Source organism: Sparus aurata, chromosome 21 (assembly GCF_900880675.1).
Source record: "Sparus aurata chromosome 21, fSpaAur1.1, whole genome shotgun sequence".
Lineage (NCBI taxonomy): Eukaryota > Metazoa > Chordata > Actinopteri > Spariformes > Sparidae > Sparus > Sparus aurata.
The window spans coordinates 25,277,798-25,303,153 of NC_044207.1; the positions used below are offsets into that span (position 1 = coordinate 25,277,798).

Consider the following 25,356-nt stretch of genomic DNA (forward strand, 5'->3'; position numbering starts at 1 on the left):
TTTCGCCTGACAAGTATATATTGGGTCTGTGTTTACAGTTAGCTAGTTAGAGCTCTTTGTTTTGGCCACTACCTGAAAAATCAAAATGTCCCGGCGAAGTTATAGTTACAGCCTTCATTGTCTGACATAACTGTTCGAGGGCACATGATATAAAAAAAACATACTGATAAACTTTTTCAGGATAGAGATCATATTCTTTTCTCCATACTTTTTTTTGTTGTTTTGTTTTGCTCCACTTGCAACTGACGAGGAAACTTCATCTGGAAACTTCTGCATAAGGTAAACAACTTTTTAGCACACAGCTACAACAAAGGATGTTGTTGACGTGTAAAAGTCTGAATTTAGTGTTGTTTCTTGCTTTTTGCTCGACTTTTGTCACGACTTGTTGAGTGAAGCGACGGTTCGGCTGATTTATTTTTAAACTGTGTTGTCAACGGCTAACGGTCGGCACGAGGCAAGTCTCCTTTGTCCGGTAAACCAAACTACGTACTGTCTTCTGCCTGTTTAGCTAGCTAACTATCTGCGCACAAAAACACATTTTACTTGATTATTTGTTATTAATACCTGAATAATAACGATATAAAAACACTTTACAATACATGAATATGTTTTGAATAACCCAAAATAACAGTAAATAATGGTATTATTTTGTCATAAACCTCTGTCAAGTTCAATTTTAGGCTATTTTATGTCTACTGTTAAAACATTACTGTAAACCCGTTATTCCATTTTACGCTATTCGTTGTATTTTATGTCATTTGAGTGTTTTCATCCTCAGTGGATATGAGTCACCAAGTTCTATCTTTCATGCGTCAGACACCTGTGGATAAACCTGTCCTCCGGTCTTGGTGTGTTGGAGGTGGTGCTGCTGCTGCTGCTTGCACACAAAGCACGTGAATAGATCGAGCCAGAGTTTAAAAATAACCCTGAGATAAATAACCTCACAGGAGCAAAGACTAGACCTTCTGCCAACACATGCATATGGCCATAGATAACAGAGTCTAATGTTTAGATTGAACTTGAACTTGACTATTGGCTGTACTGAATACACACGGTCTTTGTGAGAGTGAACAAAGCACCTTGATAGTTTGCTTTAGGTGAGACAAAGAAACAAGACACATGTTGTAAGACTTAAGGTTTGTCTTAAATACAGCATATTACTCAAGGTTATCAATAGAATTGACTTGCTGCACTTGTTTACCAAACATTGATTGTGTCTGATAGCATCCCTGCCCCCACTCTCTTTCAAAACAAACCTGACTGACATGTAGGTTTGCCTTCCAACCGTTGCTCAACCTCTCTTCCCTCCTGTGTGTCTTTGTCATCTTCCGCCTCGCGCAGTTCATTGTGCCGCAGGGCACAACTGTTTTGCACCATCGATGAGCCAGAGGACCTGACACGCAAATTTGTGTGCAGCTTTTATTCCCTGAAATGACTTGCCTTACACAGTGATGTAAGACAATTTAGCACTACCCCATGGGCTTGAGAAAGTTGTTTGTAGGAGTCACATGTTTTCTGTACACACATTTTGTGGCTATGCTCTGTGAGTGCTTTGTTTGGCTGTGGTGAATGTTCTCAATTTGTTCAACAGTGATCCAATTAAGTTGCTATTTATGACTTCATGACCTTTTCCTGGCTATCTCCCGACCACATCTGATGTGATGCCATACAAATCATGCATCTTACAGTAACTTTTGTATGAGATTACCATTCGGTCTGCTCTCCATCCTCAGGTCATCTTTAACTCTAGAGGAGGTCTTTGTTGAAGGTGGCAGCCATGGTGTTGATTCTGGGCAGAAGGATGAACAGGGAGGACTCTGGGATCAGAGACTCACCAGCTGTCAAACGCAAGGTGCTGTCAAACAAACTAAGCAGAATGAACATTAACATTAACTTAACAAAATTATTTATGTTCTCTATCATGCAACTTGTGTCTTAACTAGTCAATGCCACAATATTTACAAATCTTTGTACATGCTATTGTCCTCTAAGGTGTTTGAGGTTGACTCCAAAACTTTAGCCAGCCAGGACATCTTGGACTTCTGTTCTGGCGCATCCCACTCAGAGGGCATCCTGCAGGTCTTCAATGAATTTCGCGACTGCCGCCTATTCACAGATGTTGTAATCAGTGTGCAGGGCCGTGAGTTCCCTTGCCATCGCGCTGTCCTCTCTGCCTGCTCCTCCTACTTCAGAGCCATGTTCTGCAACGATCACCGTGAGAGTCGCGAGATGCTGGTGGAGATCAACGGCATCCTGGCCGAGGCGATGGACTCCTTCCTCACCTATGTTTACACCGGCCGCGCCAAGATCACCACAGAGAATGTTCAGTTCCTCTTTGAGACCTCCAGTCTGTTCCAGATCGCCACTCTGCGTGACGCCTGTGCAAAGTTCCTGGAGGACCAGCTGGACCCGTGCAACTGCGTTGGCATCCAGCGCTTTGCAGAAGCCCATTCCCTGAAGCAACTAGCCAGCCGCTGCCGCGGTTATGCCCTGGCCAACTTCTCAGAGGTGGCTCAGCATGAAGAGTTCCTCGACTTACGCAGGGAAGAGCTGGAAGAGTACATTGGAAGCGATGAGCTGTCCATCGGTAAGGAGGAGGTGGTGTTTGAGGCGGTGATGCGATGGGTGTACAGCAACGTGGAGCACAGGAAGCCCATGCTGAAGGCCCTGCTGCACCATGTGCGCCTGCCCCTTCTGCACCCCAACTACTTTGTCCAGACAGTGGAGGGAGACCAGCTCATCCAGAATGCTCCAGAGTGCTACCAGCTTCTCCATGAGGCAAGACGCTACCACGTGCTCGGAAATGAAATGATGTCACCCAGAACTCGTCCTCGCAGGTAACTAAAGTGTTGACTTGAGCTATGAGGAAGGTGAAGGAAGGTTAATGTTACCTAGATGTTATTTACACAGGGAAGCAGACACTGGTTCATAAATCAGTTTGTCCTGTCTCAACACTTTAGACTGGCTCATGGAAGTAGAGTGACATAGTCTGATGAAATGCTTTTGATATATCCCGTGCTGCAGTCACATGAATGATGAATGTTACCTCTGCTTTGGTATGCAGCAGTTATTTTCTGTTGTCAAAGAAGACAAGACTTTTTGTCTTGTCTCTCCACAGGTCCGAGGTAGTTATGAAAACATGTATTTTTAAGCAGTGAGTTGATCTTTTACCCCACATTGCATAGCCAGAGGTTACAACCGGGGCATGAACTTGATGCTCCTGGCTTTGTTGTTGTTTCGTCTGAGTGTGTGTGAGAGCAAGCGACTGGGAGGGTTTTTGTGCTGAACAGACAAGTGTGTCACTGGCCGAGCCAGGTTTTGTAACCCTATTTTGAAATGGAAATGATAATGGGGGAGGCAGGGCATGTTCGTACACGGACCGGTTGGCTGAGAAAAAAAAAAAAATCATGTGATGCAAGAATCAGCAATCATGAAATGTTGAGTCTTGTTATCATACCAGCGGTGTAACTCACCTGGCTGATGTGTTTTGGTTCTGAGAGTCCCCACCTGTTCACTTTGTACCTATTATTACTAAATGGTGTCTTATTTCCGGTGTTTTTTTTGTTTTGCATGTTTCTTGTTTGAAGAGTGTCCAGTTGGATGTAGTGTTGACTAAATCCTTGTGAATGAGATACTAAACAGACCATATGGTGGCCTGCTGTACAGCAAACAGGAGTGCAGCTGCCTTTGTGTGTTGGACCTGATGTAAGGGTTGTAGTGCTGGTGAGCAGTTGTCAGTTATTCAGGCTGTGTGAAGTTCATAACAGGTGTATTGTGTCAGTATCCAGGCAGATCTGTTCAGATCAGCACTGCAAGCCAATCAGACACTTAGTCTCCGCACTGTCGGCTTCGTTTGCCCTCAGGGCCAAAGCTGTTCCTGCTCAAAACAGATGCCTGCTTCTCCCCTTTCTGTGCCTACAGTGGGGCTTTTTTTTCTTTGGAAGCCTTTTAGAATATAATTAATCACATGCACAAACATAAAGTCAAACCGCTCCTGGGCTTATTCGTCTCTTAGATGTATACAAGCCCATTAAACCGCCCTAATCTTCTACCTGCATCACATACTGAGTAAACAAAGAGAGAAATGTGGGGGAAGGTTCAAAGAAACACATTTTTGTGCCAGTTGTACTGACTGATTGGGATATAGAAGGTACTGGAACTGTTACATCGATAAGCCACTGGTCTTTATTCAGCATAAGTATTTTTCAAATGGCACAATAGGAAAAGAAGCTGTTGTTAATTAGCTCCCCCGTAGGAAATGCTGTCATATCCACGGCATGTGTTGAACAGCCAACAATGGGAAAGCATTGTGATCATGGAAACTCAGCTGTCTAGCCTCAAGTGTGTTTGTGTTGTCCCCTAGATTGATACCTTCATTGTAAGCTGAACTTTGCCTTGAAGATAAATGAAAAAGATATTCATTTGAAAAACCACCACTCTGTTTCTGTCCTGGCACAAATGTCTGCCCTTTGTAATTAGAAATCCCTCAAAGTGTTGACATGTGTATGTTTACATGTCTTCATACCCTTTGTATAGGCCTCCACATATATAGCCTTTAATTAGATACCATGTCTGTGATTTAAACATGTTCTTCTTATGTTTGTGTTTTTATAAACTTGCTGATATTCTCCCTCCACCTTTTAATTATCCATGTCTGTCCCTCCATCTTACCTCCTCTGCTTCCCTCTGTGCAGGTCGACTGGCTACTCTGAGGTGATTGTGGTTGTGGGGGGTTGTGAGAGAGTGGGCGGCTTCAACCTGCCCTACACCGAGTGCTATGATCCAGTCACAGGAGAGTGGAAATCACTGGCCAAACTACCTGAGTTCACCAAGTCAGAGTATGCTGTCTGCGCCCTCCGCAATGACATTCTGGTGTCAGGTAAGAACCCTGCTACATTTGTTAGTACCAGTTCAGTGACATGTTTATATCAAGGCTTGAAATGAACACCAGCCAAACTGCAATGCAGAAGTATCTATCTATCTATGTCTGATGATGACTGACCGTCAATCCGATGCTGATTATTAGTAATCTTTGAGACTCACAGCCTGAGAAAAGAAGCTGTTCTGTAGCCTGATGGTGCAGAATGACACTAAGTTAACTGTCTTTTGTCATAAGGGGCCACCAGAATCAACAAAAACAACAAGTTTCTTGTAGTAGCTTTGAGGTATTAGTTCCTCTGCAGACTGATTGGCTCATATTTTTAACGTGTAACCAATAAGAGTTTGTTGTGGACGGGACTTTGCATGCGACCAAAGAGGCGAGAGGTGGCTGCATCAGAAACCAAGAAGCACATTTTTAAATTAGTTTATTTTATGGGCAATCGGACAAAAAAATATCTAAGAACAATCCAGGTAGCCCTGATGTCAAGTTAGCATAATTTAGCAGATGCTGAATTAAAGTATGAATATTTAAGACAATAGGTTTATCTACATCTCTGTGTCTTTTAGTAACTTTAAATCTAATCCAAAAGTTTATTACCAATACTAATACACAGATGTCTTCTGTGCTTAGACTCTGTATGGTCTTGGTTGTAACAAAGTTCACCATCTCTTAATAGTTGTAAAGATTGTGTCATACCAAAAAAAGAATGATTTACTAGTACACACTTAAGGGCCATGGTCAGTGTTTGCCCATGCTCAGCTTGCCATCTAATCCCCCAGTGGAGCGGCAGGAAAGGCCATGGTGGCAGTTTGCCTTGTGTTATTTTTACAGCCACAGCCTGTTTGAGCTGAAGGAAAATATGAGAGCCACATCTGGATGTTCACTCTGGCCTCCATGCTAAGAGAGCATTCATTGGCTGGCTCATTCCTCCTGACTTCCTTCTGCCAATCATCAGGGTCACCACCTTTTTACATCGGTTCAGCAGCTTTCTGGGATCTTCCTCATGCAACAATCTAACATCCCTTTTTGATTTTAGACTTCACTGATACTAGCTTTAAATAAACCTTAATCTTTGATACTGTGGCTCTCATGGCTTCCTGGCAAGGCTGCTGAATTTTTGGTATTTAGCATGGGCCAAGTGTGGCGTAAGGCCCTTTTGGTGAAAACAAGATCTAGATTAAACAAGACATTAGTATGACATCATTCATCATAACTGATGAATGTGAACATGTGCTGTGTACACGACACAGTTTAGTCCGGTTGTTGGATGGAGGGTAGTGAGGTTGAGAGTTTTTTTCTCATTTTTACTGTGAAGTTGTTTCCAAGAATATGCATCGAGTTCAAATGTTCCTGCTCGAACTGTTCGTGCTCGAGCATGCTTCATATGAGCTGCAAAACACTGCTGGACAAAAACAGCCGTTGAAAGATATAGAGAAAAGGAAAAAAACTGCAGAAGGAGGCAGAGAAAAAAAGACTCTTCCCCCCTTCAACAGAGCTGCTCTCACTGTGCCAAGCCCTCACGTGTTCGCTATCAATTTACCCTCAAGCTCTGCCTGGAAAAGTCAACATGACCCCCTTCCCCCCGTGTCTCTCTGTCTCATACACATACATTCACGCTATTAACCTACATTATAGCATATTATCATCTTAATTGCTGTGTTTTTCTTTTTTGTTGCCACAGAGCCCTTGACACATTAATCCCCTTATTTTTATCTTGCACTCTTTCAATATTTTCCCACACATACCTCCATTATGTCTGTCTGCCCCTCTCCTCACACTGGGAACTGGTGCAAATACCTTGGAGGGGCTCCAGTGTCGAGCACAGCTGCAGTTAGCTGTGGTCTTAAATAGCACGTTGCTCGATTGAGTGTACAAAACCCCTTAGGTTTTGTACAGGAACGGGGATTCCATCGCATCAGTAGCATTACACTCAGTCAACCTGGAGTGCTTTGAGTTCAGGTGTACTTAAGATTACACTCAGCTCAATTATGATCTAGATATGCTATGTTTGGTTTAATGCAGCAACACGAAATACATTTCTCTTTGCTGTCTTACCTCACTCCAAGAAATTAAAGGCATTAGGAAAATGTCTTTATCAGCTAATGAGCAGAAAAACACATGCACTTGCATCACACATTACAGAGGGTTGCATGTCATAGTCAGTGTAGCTTTTGCAATAAAACAGCGTGTAACTGTAAGCAATGCATAACTCTTAAAATGCGGTCAAAGGGACCTCCCAAAGTCACTGCCTCTTGTTCCTTAAGAACAGTGATTAGCAAGGGGGGAGTTTTTGGGAGAAAAGACCACCTTTGGAATGTCTTAACTCTTTCAACTTTTTAGGTCTGCAAGGCTCTCTTTGAAGTGACACAGCTCAAACAACATGCAAATCTTTGGAAACATATGCCTAAAGGGCAGCAGACTGTCTGACTCTTACACTATCCGGCAGATTATTGAGCAAATACATGCGGCAGACTAACTTCCTCCACTGTCTCCTCTCATCTGTGTGCTACAGTATAATTTAAAATGGCTGAACATTATTTACCCTCCAACAAAAAAACAAGAAGAGGTAGACATGTTTAGCTGCTGATTTATTTAATTTAATTAGATGACCTTTCAAGACGGTGATTTATTTCTTTTGTCCTGATAAAAACACACCCACCTGTCCAGTCTGTCAGCTATGCAAAAAAAAACTCCTTTGTCTGCATGTGAATACAAAAGAGGCCAAGACACCTTTTGTTTACGCTGGTGGTTTTTTTAAGTGCCTTTATGATTGTTCCATATAACCACCCACATAGCTCTGTACAAAGAAAACATCCAGCAGCACGTGGCAGACACGTAAGGGATTGAGACATTTTTCATTAAAGTATCTCTATCCCAGCTGTTAAAGAACACACATTTTGACAGTGAGAGGTGCAATTTGAAGTTGCATAATCTGAATTTTGTTAAATGATATCACCTCGTGATCAGTTTTGGTCCCGATGTGAAATAACACAGATTGTCTCTGATCTTTCTGTTTATGTGCTTGAGTCTAGTTGGTATCTATGCTACACCCAAGCTCCAAGGTATAATTCTTTTAGACTTATTTATGGTTAAGCAGATAATTGCCTCCAGATGTAATACAGGGTGGGAGTCATAAAATGCACCTGGTTTTTCCAAATAGATTTCTAGATATTATTACATTTATCCTTTTCAACTTTAAGCACCTACAAAGAACTTTGTGTTTTGTTGAGTCCAGCGACTCCTGTGGACAGAAGTGGTATGAGCCTTCTTGATCTAGCCAACATGAGCCAGTGATTCTGATCCAGCCTGATGACAGTCAATCTTCCCGTTGTTTCATTTGCTAATGTAGGTCATCAGCATTAGATCGAGACTGATTCATAACCAGTAACTCCTTGTGGTGTACTGGTTCCTTCTGGCCTTGATTAGTGAACCTACATTTATTCACGTCTTTGTCCATCCGCCATGCTAAACAGTTAGCTTGTGTTACCCATGGTAAGATTTTTTTTCCTCAGTCTGTTGAGAATCAACAGACTGAGAACAGGTGTGTGTGTTTGGTTGTGGAGCAGTCATGGGGGGGTGCTTACAAGGGAAACGAGAGCGCATGTTAGGGCTTGTTAAAAATGTGTCAGCCACAACGTAGTCTGGTCGCGTGACTGTTATTATTCTCTACAGCTTCTCAGAGTGCATGTTTACCCAGAGACAACAGATGAGCCACTCAGTCATACTTCAGTAGCCCTGTTAGCTGCAAAAAGATCCTGATGAAGGCATGTTTGCTTTGATGATCATTTAAAAATAGCCGGTTCTTGAACACAGGTGCATACATAATGAAACATGATACTAAGTCAATGTGCATCCGTGTGTATCTTTACATAGACTACTATAAGTATTTGACTGCGTGGGAGGAAAACTTTTCTGAACTCATTAGGTACTGGTCAACTCTGCCCGAGTTATGACATAAAACATTACTTTGACATACATTTATATCTGATCAACTGCATTAAGAATGATGAGAATTTACTTCTACCACTCAAACTGAACCCACAATTGTCTAAACTGTCATCTTGAATGTAAACTTGTATGTGGCATGTTTTTCCCTTTTTGTTTTTAGGTGGCCGTATCAACAGCAGGGATGTGTGGATGTACAACTCCCAGCTCAACCTGTGGATCAGAGTGGCTTCTCTCAACAAAGGCCGCTGGAGACACAAGATGGGCGTTCTTCTGGGCAAGGTGAGGAGGGAGTCTCAAGCCGAGTTTACGCATCTATGTGTGTGTTTACCCCACTGTTGATGCCTCTGACGTAGGAACCAAAGTGTCAGATTTCACTCGTTGATAGCACACTAGTCAGCTGCCTCCAGCATTATCTGATACTCTGTATACCCCAAAGGAAACGTTATGATGTTTTTAATTTATTTTGTAAAATGGAGCGACTATGGAGCCGTAATCACAGCGAGATAACTGTTTTTGCTAAATATTCCTAATTTTTGAATTTTTAAGAAGGGGCCCATCAGCTGTGGAGGCTTGTGTGGGTCTGTTGCTACGCCATCAACCCTTAACACACAACTACAAAGCACAAACACTCAATAAAGCAAGCAAGTTTGGTTTCTCAGGAAATTAAGAACTCGGAGTCAGGTGTGCTTCAGAGGAACTGGAAGAAAATGCAGTTCATGTGTGTGTCTCAGTTACCTGTTACTAGCTTACCTTAGGTAAAATGCAAGGTGACATTAGGTTGACATTACACAACAAGGAAATTCTGTGGAATCACCTCCTGTAAAACCAATAACAATGTTCCATGGAACTATTTGAATGTTTTAGTTACATACCTTTCACAATCATACATCTCACTCAAATTACCTGCAGGCTGTGAGGAATTTGAACACAGGTTTTGCATTCTTTGTGATGATTCACATTAACTATATAGTCCTAAGCCCAAGTCACTCAACGGTGGCAGAAAAAGAGGTCACACTGAGTAATTGCAGACCTATTTAGCCTGCTTTCTGCTGAACAGGTATCTTCCTTGTTGGTCTGTGTATATTTGTGTATGATGCATTTGTTCGTCACCCCAGGGTTTGTTAACAACTGGTGCCAGCTCGTCTCACGCATCCCGGATACACAGGAGCGTTTTCAACGGAGAGAAAGAAATTTGTCTTTATCAATACCAACATTTAAATGAGTGCCTCAGCTCTTGGAATGACACATGACATACCCCACACATGGAAAATAGTTTAGTCATTGCTTTCAGTTACTCCTGCAAATTTTGTATTAAACATTTCCATGTCCTTTCTATTATATGTCCCTATGAATATCACCTTAGTTCTCTATATGTCCGATGCAAAACCGAGATCTGGCACCAGCTTGGTTATGAAATTTCAGTAGAGCTAATGTCTACACGTGAGCTGATCATTAATCCTCGATCTCTGCTTCCACTCTAGAGCTGTTTCTATTTACAGTCTCTAGCATAAGACTAGGTGGACATTCTTGTTCAGGGCAGTGGGAGGTTAATGGACCTGTGCCAGCACTTCACACTTCCAAGTTAAAGGCAAGCTTAGTCCCCTATCATGTTGCTCACATCTCTGCTCAATCACATAAGCTTCGAGTGGCCATGGATGGCCTGATAAGCCTGTAAACACACACTGTGGCTTGCAAACGTGGGCATAATTTACAGTGTAATATATACAGTGCAAGGCTGTTCATGTTCCTGTGGTATGCTGCATTCTAGTTACAAGAACCGGAACTCTATCATTATATTAAATAACTACGTATATACCTAACCTGTAAAATAGTTGTAGTCACATGTTTTGTTTTGAAATACTCTCTAACCAGATAGTCAAGCCTGTCTTCATTTGTACAGACTTGATTTGAAACAATTGTTGACCGCTTGTAAGACAATGGCATGTATGCCTCGCGAAAAGTCCCTGAAATGTAATTATCTGTAATTAGTGTCATGTAAAGGAGGACAGCCATTGATTGTCTTGGTTGAGTAGAAACAGAGATGACTCAGACCAACACACCACTGGCAAACAGTCATGTGTGTGCTTTAACCATCATGCACACAAGTGCACACACTTGTATAGACACATAAAGAACATGAACCCAAGTACAAGTATCCTTGGAAAGCTTTGGGCTAAAACAGCGCATTGTTTACTTTGTCAGAGGGGGCATGACTCCGGAGAGGGTCCTGTCATCTGCAGCAATTGTGCAAACATACGGTTTTTATTTTAATGGAGGTCTCCTTCGGGCTGATTTGAATAAAATTTTCAGTGACTTCCAAACAACACCCAAAATGCTTAGCTGCCTTGCCACAGAAACAACAAACACACGTGTGCCTTCAGACTACACACTGGTCCTCCTCCTTCAAAGCAGTGAGGTAACGATCACACGGTGGCAATAAAAGTCAGTAATTAACTGCAAAGTGAGTCATGCATCAAGGTATGGTGAAAACAAGACGACGGACATGGCTGCCATTTAACTTGACTCTTAAAGAGCTTTAAAGGAAGTTTAAACTTTCTGATCTGCAGCTGACTGTCATGCAAACATCATATGATGCTAAAATTAGACAGCATAGTAAAAGTTTGTACCTTATATGTACTGTATGTACATACTGAAGTCCAAGGCCTGGCCACAACTTAGGAGTTAAACTGGCCAGGCATCAAACATAGCATATAAGAGGCAGTGGTACATATATGGTGCATAAACACACACTTTTTTTACCCTTCCTTGAAAAACAGATTCCTTGGAGATATTAAATCCCAAACCAGGCTCTTGTCTCTGACCACTTCCTGTATCTGTCGCACACATGTGGTTATGTCCTCTTTTTTGCCCTACCCTTCTCTTGATTTCTTCTTTCTGAAGAACTCTTCAGAGTTGAGAGACGAGTAGTTTTGTCCTGTTTGGTACCTTTGGTCTGTTGCTGCCCAGTCTGCTGATTGAAAATGAATAATTCTCTGAAATTACCTTATTTTGTGTGCATTTATGTCTAAGTGCTTCTTGTTTTATCATTTTCCTCAGAACCCTGATGTCTGCAGTATTTTGCCCATTTCATTTCCTCACTTATTTTCGCCAAAGGGTCAGAAAGAACCTTTCCAAAGAACCCTCATTGTTCTTTGGAAAGGTTCTGTTTTCATTCCAGATTAGAAATGCCTTCTTATCTCAATTACAGACAGTATCTCTTGCGTTACGATGTATGTCTTTGTCACTGGTTGTTCCTCAGAATTCAGTCCCCCCTCCCCCTGGGTTTGTACCCATTCATTTCCTCTTTCAGTCTGTAATTTCCCCTTTTGATGTGCAGCACTGATGCTTCAGTCACAAGTATGGAGAACCACTGATGACTGCTGTAAACAAACCCGTATAACGAGCGTGTTTGCTCTTTTCACGCTGTCGTCCCCCCCAACAATTAAACAATTTGCATCTTGGGTTGATAAGTCAAATGTTTCTACTTTGCAAACACAGGAACGCCTCCATTTGTTTTTCTATAGTTGTGCACGCCATCTATTTGCTAAATCCATTCACTTAGTCCTACCACAACCTTAGTCGTAGTCTTAGCTTCTAAAGCCGGTTCTTACTGTAATATAAGTACAATAACACACACTTGTCAGAGTCCTGCATTCTGTCTTGTCCTTGTTTCAATAGAGTATAAGCAAAAAATAGGTCACCAGTTGTTTTCCTCTCACTGTTATGGCTGCACTTGGTGACGGCTGTTCTCATTTATCATAAAGTTTCACTCACTCTCTCTCTTTCTTTCTTTGTTATACTGTAAGTCTATCTTTCCCTATCTTTCTCTCCATTTTTTCACTACTACTTCTCACTTCTCTGCGTGCTAAGGAAGCAGTTAATCATTCAGCCATTGTAAGTGTTTGAACGCGGTCTTAAAAGAGGCCATGAACATTGTGTTTGGTAAGTGTTTCCACAGAGAGTCATGAGTCATGTTAGCTCTGTGTTAATGTGATGACCATATACCTCACGTCGTTTTAGAGTATGTGCTACTATTATAGAACTAATGTGGAATGCACCTTTATTGATACATCGAAAACTGGCAGGATGTTTTATTGAGTGACTGCAGAGTGTGGAGAGGGAAAAGAAAAGAGCGATCCAGTGCTCCCCAACCCCCACCCCTTACCACTACTGTCTTTAAACAAGGTAGTGTCTGGATATCCTCAATGGTGCACTAAAGGGTCAGTTCACATAAATGCTGAAAAACGTTTTAGTATTTGTCCCTGTCTTGTCCCTGCTACTCTGGATTATCCACAGAATTCACTGTCAACTGTTTTTATCGGAACTACTCTTTGGTAACAAGTAGTTCAAATAAACTTGAGCCAGACAAATATTCGATTGTTAAGGCTGATACCAATATTAGAAAGTAAAAAATCATGATATTGATATATCTGTCGATAAAAAGATACGTAGTGGAGGCAGGATAATTTCTAGTTTTACAAAAAAACGTTATTGTTTAAAATAACACCAGTGTACTTAAACAGCAAACTTGATCTTTTTTTACAGCATATACACTAATGTCAGTACATCTGTCATAGGTCCATATTAGCCAACGGATATATCTGTTGGGCTCTAAAGTGCAGGGTTCGTACGGGTGCTTGAAATCCTTGAAAGTGCTTGAATTTCAATGTTGTGTTTTCAAGGTCTGAAAAGTGCTTGGATTTTAGTTTAAGTGCTTGAAAGTGCTTGACATTACCTCTCTGTGTCTTGGCAACATTGGGATCAGACTGGATAGTTTTCTTATTACAAGGAGAAATAAAATTAGTGTGTGTGTGTGTGTATCATCACACATGCAGCCTGGTAGCAATAAAGAAGGATGGCTGAGGAGAAGGTGAATTTAATGCAATTTGGACTGATGACACGTTCAATATTAATAAACTTTGATGAATAAGCGAGAGGCTTATAAAAGTTATAAAAGCTTTTGCTGTCACGACACATCATTTTAGATGTTTACAGCATAATACAATGTCCATAATTGTGATAAAAAGTTAAAAAAAAAAAAAAAAATCATGAGTATATATATTCCTGTAGATATGAATTTTACCCCAGCCATACAGTGCTGGAAAATGTTATAAATTACCCTTAAAATAGCTTGAAAAGTGCTTGAATTTGACCTTGAAAAATGTGTACGAACCCTGAAAGTGAATTGCATTCAACAACGTTTGAGACATGGTTTTTGGCGAGATATTGCTGTTAAGTTGTTTGGTCAAATAAAACTTGCTTGGGTTAAAAATACATGAAACCAGCCCTGTGGAAAAACAAATGCTTTTAAAAGCCTCTCTCAACATTTTCAACTTGCACTTGATTAACTTTATCTCTGTGTGCCAAACACTCTTCCTATCTTTCTATTGTTTCTCTTGAATCTCTTTCATTTTTGGCAACAAACAACCAGCATTTATCATTTGCCATCAGCCGTATCAAAGAGTATGAAAATAAACAATTTTCAGTTGATCTCGGCGCCCCATTGTCTTACAGTTTGGCAGTTGAGCTCCACTGAATGTGGTTTGGAGTGGCATGTTGTTTGTCATTGAAAACACATTGAAGTCAGACAGAGACAACAGTACTTAGGGAGCACCACCTGAGAAGTTAGAGAACAAGTTCGCGGTGGTTTTGTTTTTCTCCGTATCAAATTTTCAGTTAAAAAAAGGCGGGAGTGCTATCAGTCAGCCCAGGTGTTGATGCAAATATCCATGAATCCCATCCACTTCCCTCCTTTTGTTCCCTCTTTCTCCTACAGCTTTATTTTTCTCTCTCTTTGTCTCTGCCCTCTGCACTTGTTTGTGCTTCAGATTTTGTGGAGAGACAGAAACAGGCCGGAGGTTTTTATTGTATAAGATCAGACTGTTGGTGCGCAGTGTTGAGCTCATAACCAGAATTGCCACTACTTTGTTATCTCCTCTCCAGAGAATGTTATTGAGGAAGTACAAAGTGACCATACCGGTAAATCTACCTGCTTTTTACTCCACTTCTCTTCATACAATTTTTTCAGTTTTTCCTCATACTTTGCACTCCAGGGGGGTAGTATGTGTAACCACAAGGCACGTGTCAGAGTTCATATCTTATGTCAACACAGTGCGTCAGTGTCTAATGCTTTGGCTTCCAGTCAGGTTTATGTATGAGTATGTTTTGCACGTTGTGTATGTTCTTGGTTCAGGTTTGATTATCTATTATCCTACTGCAAACAAAAGAAAAAGAAAATACGGCTCAAGTTTTGGCTTCAGGTATTCTTAAGTCGATACTGACAGCGCGGAGGAAGCAAAGTTCAAGGTAAGCAAATGCATTTGTGCCTGCAGGGATCCTGATAAAGGAGCAACAAGGGCAGGGATAGTGGTGGCTTGTTCAGAAGCAGGACGTCATGTTTCCTCTGCACCTGATAGACTGGTTCTCGAAGTGCTGACGTTGAAACTATTGTTCAAACTCACGAACTTGTAACCTTGAATACATATGTATTTCTTTTTACGTAGTGTAGGTGGAAACCTGTATGTCGCACGTTAACATTACTCATAATTTCCCCAACTCATGATGTGTTTTGTGTGTCTGCCCCCAGGTCTATGCTGTAGGCGGCTATGATGGACAGAGCCGCCTCAGCAGCGTCGAGTGTTACGACTCCTTCTCCAACCGCTGGACGGAGGTGGCTCCAATGAAAGAGGCCGTCAGCTCTCCGGCTGTGGCAAGCTGTGCCGGCAAGCTATTTGTCATAGGAGGCGGGCCGGACGACGACACCTGCTCAGACAAGGTACAAAACTCACCAGACACTTAGGCACATAGTGATGACAGCTGAGGGGCTTTTTGTGTCTTGTTTTCAGTAATTATACCTTTAATAGACAGAAGGGCTGTACGAAGGCACATTTTATTCAAAGTATGCTTTCAAATGGGTTGTGAACTTTAACTCAAGTTGAAGAGGGGTATGCATTCAAATAAGGTAGTGCTTTAAATAAGCTTTTAAATATCAAGCTTAAGTGTCGTGTTTGCAGTAGTAATAAGAGAAATACATCGTTTAACAGTTACAGCATGTGAAGCCTTGCTCTAGTTCACAGCGCATTATTTTTATGTTTTAAGTGAAAGATAAAAAGTTAATATGGCATACTTATCAACGCTCCTACTGGCAACTGAAGACACAGAGTCAGCCTAGCCAAGTGTTGTGGCCTAATCCAGAGAGATAACATTTTTCCTTTGTAAAATGAAGCCAAGAATAAAGAGGTTAAGATATCCACAGAATCAGAGACTGCACCTCTTCCTGTTAAACATCACTGATTGGCAGTTGAACTAGTGTGATAACACTTCTATCCTGGTCAGTCTGGTTGGTCCTGATAAAACTGTGCAGTATTACAGGTTTTATTTCACAACAATGAGTCATACGTAAAAACGGATACGCTTAATGAGATGGCTATGATGATGTTATGTTACACATTGCCAATTTGAACAAAACAGAAGAAGATTGCAAGTCAGAACTCTGCTTATGCCAGCGGTGTCTCTGTACACTCCTGTGATCACCCAAGTGATCAGTACTTGACATTCATTGTGTTTTGACTGACAGCCGGGATGTTGGTAGTAAACAGGAAGGTGGTGGCATTTGCAGGAACCCAAATTTCAGTCGAAGCATTTTCTTTTCCTCCATGGAATAGTCGGTTTGTTTTTGCCTACACAGGCTATAAAACACACATCCACAGACAGAGAGGCAGCCTGATAAGAGTTAACATCTGTGTTTCGCTAATGGCATCGCTGACTGTTTGTACCTGGCTGTACGTGGCCTAAAGGGACAAGAGATCTAGCTGGCTGCAGTTCCTTAGAACTACTTATCTCTGGAGTCTCCGCACGGGGTCATTAACATACATCCCTAAGGTCCTTTTCCGTGTTAGTGAGGTCTTGTGTTCGGGTTAGCTGGAGTCAGAGGCAAAGCTGTTTGGAAGGAGGCTATTTTAAAGAGAAGTGGGCGAGAGAATGCTCGGATTGTACGCTAAACCCACATAAAGTCAGGCATTTGTCTGCCCACAGAGCAGTCAGTAAAACCTCAGAATGGGAGACATATATTTCATCTCTTATATTGAGCAACTATTTTCCCACCACATGGTACATATTAAAGACATATGAGCAGTATGTCCCTTTTCTTCTCACTGCACAGTGTACAATGAAGCTGAGTGAATGTCCTTGACAGTGCAAGAAAGGAAGAGGAAAAGAGAATAATCACTAGCAATAATAAAAGAGATGAAAAATATGAAGAGTCAAAATAGGTAAATGAAATATACAATAGTTTATGTATAATATTCCAGGCTTACATGCACAAAGAAGAAACAAAGCAGTCAATTAACAGATAATAGAAATCTTACTCATACTTAGTGATATATCCAGTAGATTTACAAACTCCACTCCTGCTAAAATATTGCGCATTTGTCATTCAGTGCAATGAAACACACCTAACTATTTGTAACTGTATATCACAGGTTCAGTGTTATGACCCAGAGACAGACACTTGGTTGCTACGGGCCAACATCCCCATCGCCAAGCGCTGTATCACAGCAGTGTCCCTCAACAACCTGATCTATGTGTGCGGTGGTCTCACCAAGTCCATATTCTGCTACGACCCCATAGAGGACTACTGGATGCATGTGGTGCAGACCTTTAACAAACAGGTATTGGAATAGAAGAAATGCAGATACGAAACACTTGAACTGTTATAAGACTGAAGCCACAAGTGTCATGGTAAGATGCTATTGCTAATTTCTCTTCTTACCTCCCTGCAGGAGAGCTGTGGCATGTCAGTGTGCAATGGTAAGATCTTCATCCTCGGCGGCAGAGGGGAAAGCGGCGAAGCAACAGACACCATCCTGTGTTACGACCCGGCTACGGGTATCATCACAGGGGTGGCAGCCATGCCACGGCCAATCTCCTACCACGGCTGTGTAACCATCCATCGCTACAACGACAAGTACCACAAGCTCTGACCGTGAACAAGCTCGAAGAGCAAACACACACGCATGCACACACACACTAAAGAACTTAAGCTCTTCAAGTTCACTACATGCACAGCACAAACGCAAACACACACACTTCTTTCAAATGGGCACATCTAGTAGCTCAGTCCACAGTATCGTTGAGCTAATTTATTCTCTCACAGTATCATGTAGCAGTACTCATCGGGTGCTCTGAATCTTTTGCTGTTCTGCACCATAATTATAGCTCCTCTGCCGAAATTGTCAGTAGCAGATAATGTTGATGATTTGTGTGTAGCCTGAGCTAATTGGAGTCAGATCAACATGGCAGACATTCTTGCATAAGTAGTGACGGCACAAGGTGGGAAGTAATGGATCATAGGTGGGAGAATTAAAGAAAAATGATAATGTTTTGATTATCATGAAATTGTAATTAACTTTAGGATCATCGAGGAGCTCTTCATAGAGCTTTCAACAGTGTCCCATCAGGGTGTTGGGATGACACCTTTGCAAGTACCATTTGCTGAAGAAGGCCAATGAATAATGGATATTTTAGTATTGATTTCAAACATTTAATTTCTAATTTGATACTAAATAGGGCTCAAACCCCTCATAACATTTATTAGTATTGATAATCAACTGAATCCTCTCTGAACGCTGTGCTTTCACTACTGTGCAAAGTAACTTTTACACTGTGATCTCGGTCGCTCATGAGCTGAAATGATCACAGAGTGTACTCATGAACAAAACAGTGCTAAAAAGCCCTCACAAGAATGAGCCAAGAATGATCTGCCAGAGGAATAAATGTTTTTTTACTGGTAAAGAACATAAAAAAAGAACTGTCCTCTGTTTTTTTTTAGCTCTTTTCCTCGAGACTCAAAATGACCTGATAAAAACGTGGTAAACAGTCAGTCAGCTGCTCTTCCACAGTATCAGTGTTCATAGATACAAGTCGGTCTCGCCCGTTGACCCACAGCAAGGTTGACAGGAGAGTTAAAAAACAAAGGCTGTACGAAAATATTGGAACATAGCCACTGTTAGCCTTGCACCCTTGTTTCCTTTTTCCACACTTCTCTCTACATTATCGCCTCGTTCCACTTCCCATGTGTGTTTCCCCTTTTCTAGCTCCAGCTGTGTTATCACCTCACACTTTCTTATCCACACTGATATGTCCCTTTAAGCTTTACTTTGCTCCATTATGATAATTATAACTACACTCATTACTGACTTTTTATTTTTTTATTTTTTTAAGTTATACTTTTTTATATAATTGAATGTGTATTGTATTATAGGTAGCTTTAGCGTGTCAGTTTCATATCAATGTGTTAGTTTGTTGGTGTACTGGGCTTGTGGGTGGTTTTGTAGATGTGAGAAGCCTTTGTAGATCAAACTCGAAGACTGCTCTGAATAAGTGGTGTGCATGTTTGGTATGTATGTATGTCTGTGTGTGACTTTTACGACTCGGTCTGGTCTACGTTTGTTGGAGCCTAGGTGGTTTATCAAAGAGCCCGTTAGACCTGGCATTGACTTTGCATCTCAGGTGACCCGATCGCAAGTGGACAGCTCTAAATACACGGGTAAATGACCACCAACACACATTCAAGCCACTTGTCGAGGTGGTCTGGTTTGCATTTGACCGCATATCTTTTGCAGTATAAACACTAATGTGTGGCAGCATGCCAGTGTGAGTCCTGGGCCACCTTAAAGGGGCCACCTACACAACTTTTGTCCTCTCTGAAACAACAGAAGAAGAAGCCACAACAACAGGCGTAATGGATTACATGCAGCCAGATCTTCATTTTGTTCACTGTAATGAAAATTATGTTTTTGGGCTCTCTTGCCAACGTGCCAATGTAAGCAGCAGATTTCCCCATTATACTAGTAACTGCAAAAACCTCAGACTCCCTTGAAAAATAACACAATTTTGAGAGTTGTTGAGTGACGAGAAACTTTTTTTAAAAACTTGGTGAAACCACTACAACAAATTGTAAATCACTCCACCTTCTTGTAAATTCGGCATTATGTTTAATACTTTAAGTTGTTTCTTTCCTTGTTAAAGGTTTCCGTCTGTCGTGGCATCACGCTGCCAGCCTGTCTGCTACTCTGTGTCTTACCTGCCAACATTTAGCAGCTGTGTGAACGCACTGTTTCAGCTGATTTCACCATTCGCGCTAAATTCATTTAATAAAACAACATGTTTATTGATGGTAAACATGTCAGATTTGTACAAATACAGTAAACAGTAACCAGCGTAGGCTACCTTATTGACGTCTTTGGAAAAAGTCTCCAGACTTCCATTTAAAAAATGACCCAATTTTGTTTTTTAGTTAAGATAAACTTTGGAAACGTTCCTGTAAATTCTGCAAATATTATACATTGAGTTCTTTCTCTCTTTGTGTAAATACATCGTATCCGTACTCACTTGTAAACAGGGTGGTTAAGTGAGATCCGATCACCGGTGGTCACTTGAGTCATGTTAATGCCGGGTGTAAACAGGCTTGTTGAATTCTAGTGTAAACACTGCACTACTGCTCACTTCTGTCAACAGAACTTTTCACACTGATAGTGGCACCTCTCACCTGTGCATTTACATGTCGAGATGTAACTCGGGGTAACCATAGATACCTCCAGGCGTGTATGTGTGTATGCGTGTTTGTTGGTCAGCTTAAGGTGTAGGTCGGTGTAGCAGTGCTATGCCTCGCGCAGGGAAGAGGTTAAGAGTTCTGAATGACGAGTACTTTGGGTGATGTGGCTCATGGTCAGTAAAAGTCACCTTTTACTACAATAGGTGTTGATAGACTAGAGATATTGCTGTGAATATAACTTTAATATGTTTTCTTTGTTTAATTTGTATTTAAATGTATCTCTCTTGTTTTTTTTTGTGTTTTTTATTTCTGTAACTGAGAGCCCCAATTGTGCACTTTGACAGAATCCTGTTCAATGTAGAATTATATGACAATGATTTTCTTTTTTTTTTTTTTTCTTTTTTTTTTTTACTGTATCAGTAAATGTTCCTTGCTTTCATGTGACGTATGGTAGAGGCAGTGAAAGGGCCTGTCAGCTCCTCCTGTTGGCTGCTACCTGCTAGGGCTCTGACATACCAACAAACACTGCCACAGTGTTCAAGATCAGCGTGTTGGTCCGGCGAACTTATTCGGAAACAGTGTAACGTCATAAAGATAACAACAGATGTGCTTCCGCCTGTCAGTCACAGCGACAAAAACAGATGGTGGTATTTTCGGCTTAAACCATCCTCCGGGCATTTTCCTGGAAGGATGAGGTCCAGTGTCAGGTCTTCAGCTGAAAAAGAAAACATCCTCAGGCCCACAGATACTCCTCTGCGTAGTAGCATACTTAGGGCAACTCAGGAGGCCAACAAGAGGAAGCTGAAGGTTAAGAATGTGGTGAAGCAAAAAGAGTGACTGTTAGATGAATAGTGAGAGAGAGAGAGAGAGAATTTGAGTGTGTGTGTGCGTCTGTGATTTCACTGAGTGTTTACCTAAAATTGTCTTGTGATGTCGATTCATTGTTTTTTTTTTTCACTATCAGCTACATAGAGGCTTTCCAACGTTGTTTACTTTGATAAAACTGTTTTCTTTATTATTTTTGCTTGTTGTGGTGAGTTGTGTGTTGGGACTGTGTGTTGCCGCGATATTTTGACTCCCAAATGCAAATGCCGTGCCTTTTTTCATTAAACTCTGAACATGTGAGCATTTAAAATGGATCGATTGGAGTTTATTATGAATGATGTAAGCCAAAGTGGATTTGATTCAATCGCAGAGGCCACTCTGTTGAAAAAGCTTGTCAATGGGTGAAGTGTGCTTGCATGCGAGATGGGGGCTTTGACCTGTTGCAGAATGCTGCCCTGTGTTGCCATTGATTAAAGATTAATGAGTGGGGGGGGGATTAAATCGTTTTGATATAAAGGTTTTTATAAATGTGTGTATGATGATGTGATCTTTTAACACCACTTTCTTCTCAGAGGGCTTTTTGTCTAACTGCGAGAAAGCTTTGGATTTTTGTAAACTGCAGTATGTTGAAATGTAACGGTTGTGTCAGAAAAACATCAATAAAGTTTTTCTTTCTTTACACTTCACACTTGTGTCCTGTCTCTTCTGTAACGAGGGGTCAAGAATTAAACTCGATGCAAACTCGATAACCATGTAAACCACCCATAACTGCTTAACTATAATTTAAACTCAATTTGTACTCACTCAGAGATACCAGCCACCTAAATACATATTTTCCATCAAGATCATTGCATTATTCCCTGAGAAATTTACGAAAATGTTGAAAAACTTTTTGGAAGTGAGAGAGAAATCCTAATTCTGCACCAAAATAATAATGGGGTATATTTTTTTAAGACCCATCTTTCATTCAAGATTTGTGGGAAACCTGTTGAGTAGTTTTTGTGTACTCCTGTAAAATAAAAAAATATTATTTATCCTCATCAGAGAGATTGATCCATCTCTTCATACTTCGAATAGAAGTTTGCAGGAGCTAACATGTGCTTCAGAAATACTTACCATACGTTTACATTTGTATTTGTTAACACTAGAGCAGAGCAGGCCACCAAAATTGTGCCAAGAAGAGTTCAACACACAACAAAAAGGTCAATATGGGTGATTATAAGTTTCTTTCAGTCGACCTCTAGGGTCGTTTTTCTGAGGACGGGCTGAATACACGAACAAAGTGCGGTTTCTAAGTTCCGACTCAATATTAATGAAATTAGAAGATTGAGATGAAAGGCGGCTGTCACTTTAGATTTCAGTTACGATCAATACATCGGTCTTCACTCATTAAACAATGGAAGCCGGAGCCAAAGCGATTACGCTCACTGTATTAATGATTGTACCCCACAGTTGCTGTCAAGACCAACCGAACACCACAGAGTTTTAATGAGGACATAAATCCGACGGAGGGCGGGGATGGCACGACCCCCACATCCTGGAAAAACATATGATTGATGCCCCCCGATTATATCGCTCTAAATAACCATGTCATGTCAATAACAGCCTAATTAGTTAACGTTTTCGACTCCCAAGATTTTTATTCATCACTTATCTTCATTGTCACGCTTCCGGTTAGATAGCAGGTAGCGGATGTTTGCTTGCTGGCACATCAAGTCACATCAACCAGTGACTGTTTTGAAATCGCTGCTGGTAATGAAGTGTAGGCTGAAAGGAGTTGCAGCGGTACTTCTGGTGTCGCCCCTCAGGAACTGCTCTTGAGAACATTTCCTGTTACTCTCCCCCTCCATCAGATTCTCTGTCCGCGCAATAAACTCACCACAAGTAATACGAAATTAGATCTGATTAAACCTCTGCTGCAGTCCACTTTATTGGGCTGTTGAGTCTGATCATATCAAGGGATCAATCCGTCATGTTGCCGATGTTAATATGAGCCATTGTGTCGAACAAGAGATAACAGTCCAGTAAAACCGGCCACACGAGGATTGAGCAAGTCGTGCTGCAATACACATTCACGAGGATCCTTTTTCTTTGTGTTGTGATTTACACATCGTGGTTTGACTTAATTGAAACCACAGACATTCCTCTCACAGAGTCTTACGGGCACAATGTCCCTGGGCTCACAGTAAACAACGCGGGTGAAATAAAAAATTGGAGTACATCGCGAGCAAACACACATTCACAGACGGGCAAACAATGTATGTATCAAAGTGTATGTCAGCGTGTGAATTCAACTCAATATGGCAGCATACCATCACCTCACGCCTACTGTCTGCTGAAGACCACAGGGTCGTAGATTGACGACCCTCCGTGGTAAACACGGTGGTTGTAATTGTTCTGGCCTCGACCAAAAAGTAGAGGATGTAAACACGTGAGGCTGACCTACTTTTGAACGGTAAAGATCTCTCAGTGCTGCTTTATGTGCAACAGAGGGGGAGACTACAGTATGTGGTGCCTGTAAGGTATGTATTGGCACCGAGCCCTTCATGAAAATGTGCTGCGAGAGAGGCCGTTTTTTCCTGCAGGGGGAAAGTTAAACATGGGCCCAAGAGAGGTTGATTCATTTGCAACGTAACGGAAATACATTTAGGAACGTGTCAGAATCATAGAACCCCCTTTTTTTTTTTAACCATCTATTGTTAACGTGTTCATGTGGCTGCAAATGAAACACTGACACACGTTTCTATTGTGCCAGGAACCTCGACGACGGCGTGCCACGTGTGACTGATGTAACTCCTGATTGTAGAAAACTTGTTCCTGCTCTCGTCACGTGTTGGCTGTGTAGGTCCTATCCTGCTACCTGACACTACTAACAAGCTTAAACATGCAAGATTTAGAGCAGGCTCATTATACCTATAGATATATACCCCCGATGATGACTACAAAGAAATATGATGTTTCACCGCTGTCCTGAGATAAACCACCTCACGGCTCTGAGGGGTTTTTTTCCACGGGAAGCTAAAGGAGTGAAATATCGGAAGAGTTCTTGCGTCCATGTGGACGTGCAGGTTGCATCAGGTCACGTACGTAATCATCTTCACTTGGCGATGCCCAGGCCTGCTCAGTCATCCTCATGGATCCACACTCTTCACATATACTTTACATGATTTACTTGTATCAGACGTTCTGTCAATGAAATGCGTAAGATGTGATTTTGTTGTTCTCTGCTAAAGAGCTTTTCTGTCAAAGCCATCACCACACTGAACACTGCACTGAATGAACTCTTAGGTACCTTTTCATGACTATGCATGCGTAGGTACTGTGTATGTGTGATTGTGCTCGCAGCTGTGGGCAGAGCCAGCCTCTTGTTATTGGAAGGTCGTTGGTTCGATTCCCCTGGTCTGCATGTCAAAGCGTCCTCGGGATAGGTACTGGACCTCAAACTGCTCCTGATGTGCTGGTCGGCACCTTCCATAGCAGCCACCACCATCAGTCCATTAATGTAAGAATAACAGTGTGTAAGTGTCTGATAAATGCCTTAAATGTTCTTGTGAGTCCGTATGTTTTTTAACGTGATTACTCTCTATTTCACTGATTATCTTTTCATTAATATCATTCTTTTTTAAATTATGTTTGAGCTCCACTCAGGCAGTGCAACAGAATTTCCTTGTATAAACATATACAATGACAATAAAGATAATCTATTCTAATTTACATGTGACATCAATTGCCTGTCTGTCCGTCCTGGGAGCGGGATCCCTCCTCTGTGGCTCTTCCCGAGGTTTCTTCCATCTTTTTTCTTCTTCGCTAAAAGAGTTTTTTTTTTTCCAATGTGGCAAGTTTTCACTTACTCGAATGGAGGGTCTAAGGGTCTGAGACTCGAGGGTCTAAGGACAGAGGGTGTCGCTCACTGTACAGATTGTTAAAAGCCCACTGAGGCAATGTGATTGGGATTTTGGTCTGTATAAATACAAATGATTTGATTTGATTTGAACCAAATGCTTGTAAGATATCTCATGTTTTTAATTATCTCACTTCACACCCTTTTTCCCAGTGAACAAAACCACAGAAAGATGATGATGATGATGATGACGATGCCTCATATTCACACAGTGCTCCTGGGTGGCACCATCTGTTCTGTAGAACA

The 25,356-nt window shown here is 41.5% G+C and overlaps 1 protein-coding gene across 1 annotated transcript; it reads left to right on the plus strand.

Moving 5' to 3' along the window:
• On the plus strand, window positions 1-21,895 carry klhl24a (kelch-like family member 24a). Its single transcript, XM_030403248.1, has 8 exons — window positions 1-279; window positions 1,734-1,852; window positions 1,993-2,837; window positions 4,695-4,879; window positions 8,991-9,109; window positions 15,417-15,605; window positions 17,311-17,499; window positions 17,611-21,895. The coding sequence occupies exons 2-8, from the start codon at window positions 1,778-1,780 to the stop codon at window positions 17,809-17,811; spliced, it is 1,803 nt and encodes a 600-aa protein (XP_030259108.1). The 5' UTR covers window positions 1-279; window positions 1,734-1,777; the 3' UTR covers window positions 17,812-21,895.
• Window positions 21,896-25,356: the final 3,461 nt, after the last annotated feature.

Coding starts and splice junctions, on each gene's coding strand:
- klhl24a (XM_030403248.1), top strand. CDS start 1,778: ATGGTGTTGATTCTGGGCAGAAGGATGAACAGGGAGGACTCTGGGATC. Junction 1,853..1,992: donor CACCAGCTGTCAAACGCAAG/GTGCTGTCAAAC, acceptor TTGTCCTCTAAG/GTGTTTGAGGTTGACTCCAA. Junction 17,500..17,610: donor TGCAGACCTTTAACAAACAG/GTATTGGAATAG, acceptor ACCTCCCTGCAG/GAGAGCTGTGGCATGTCAGT.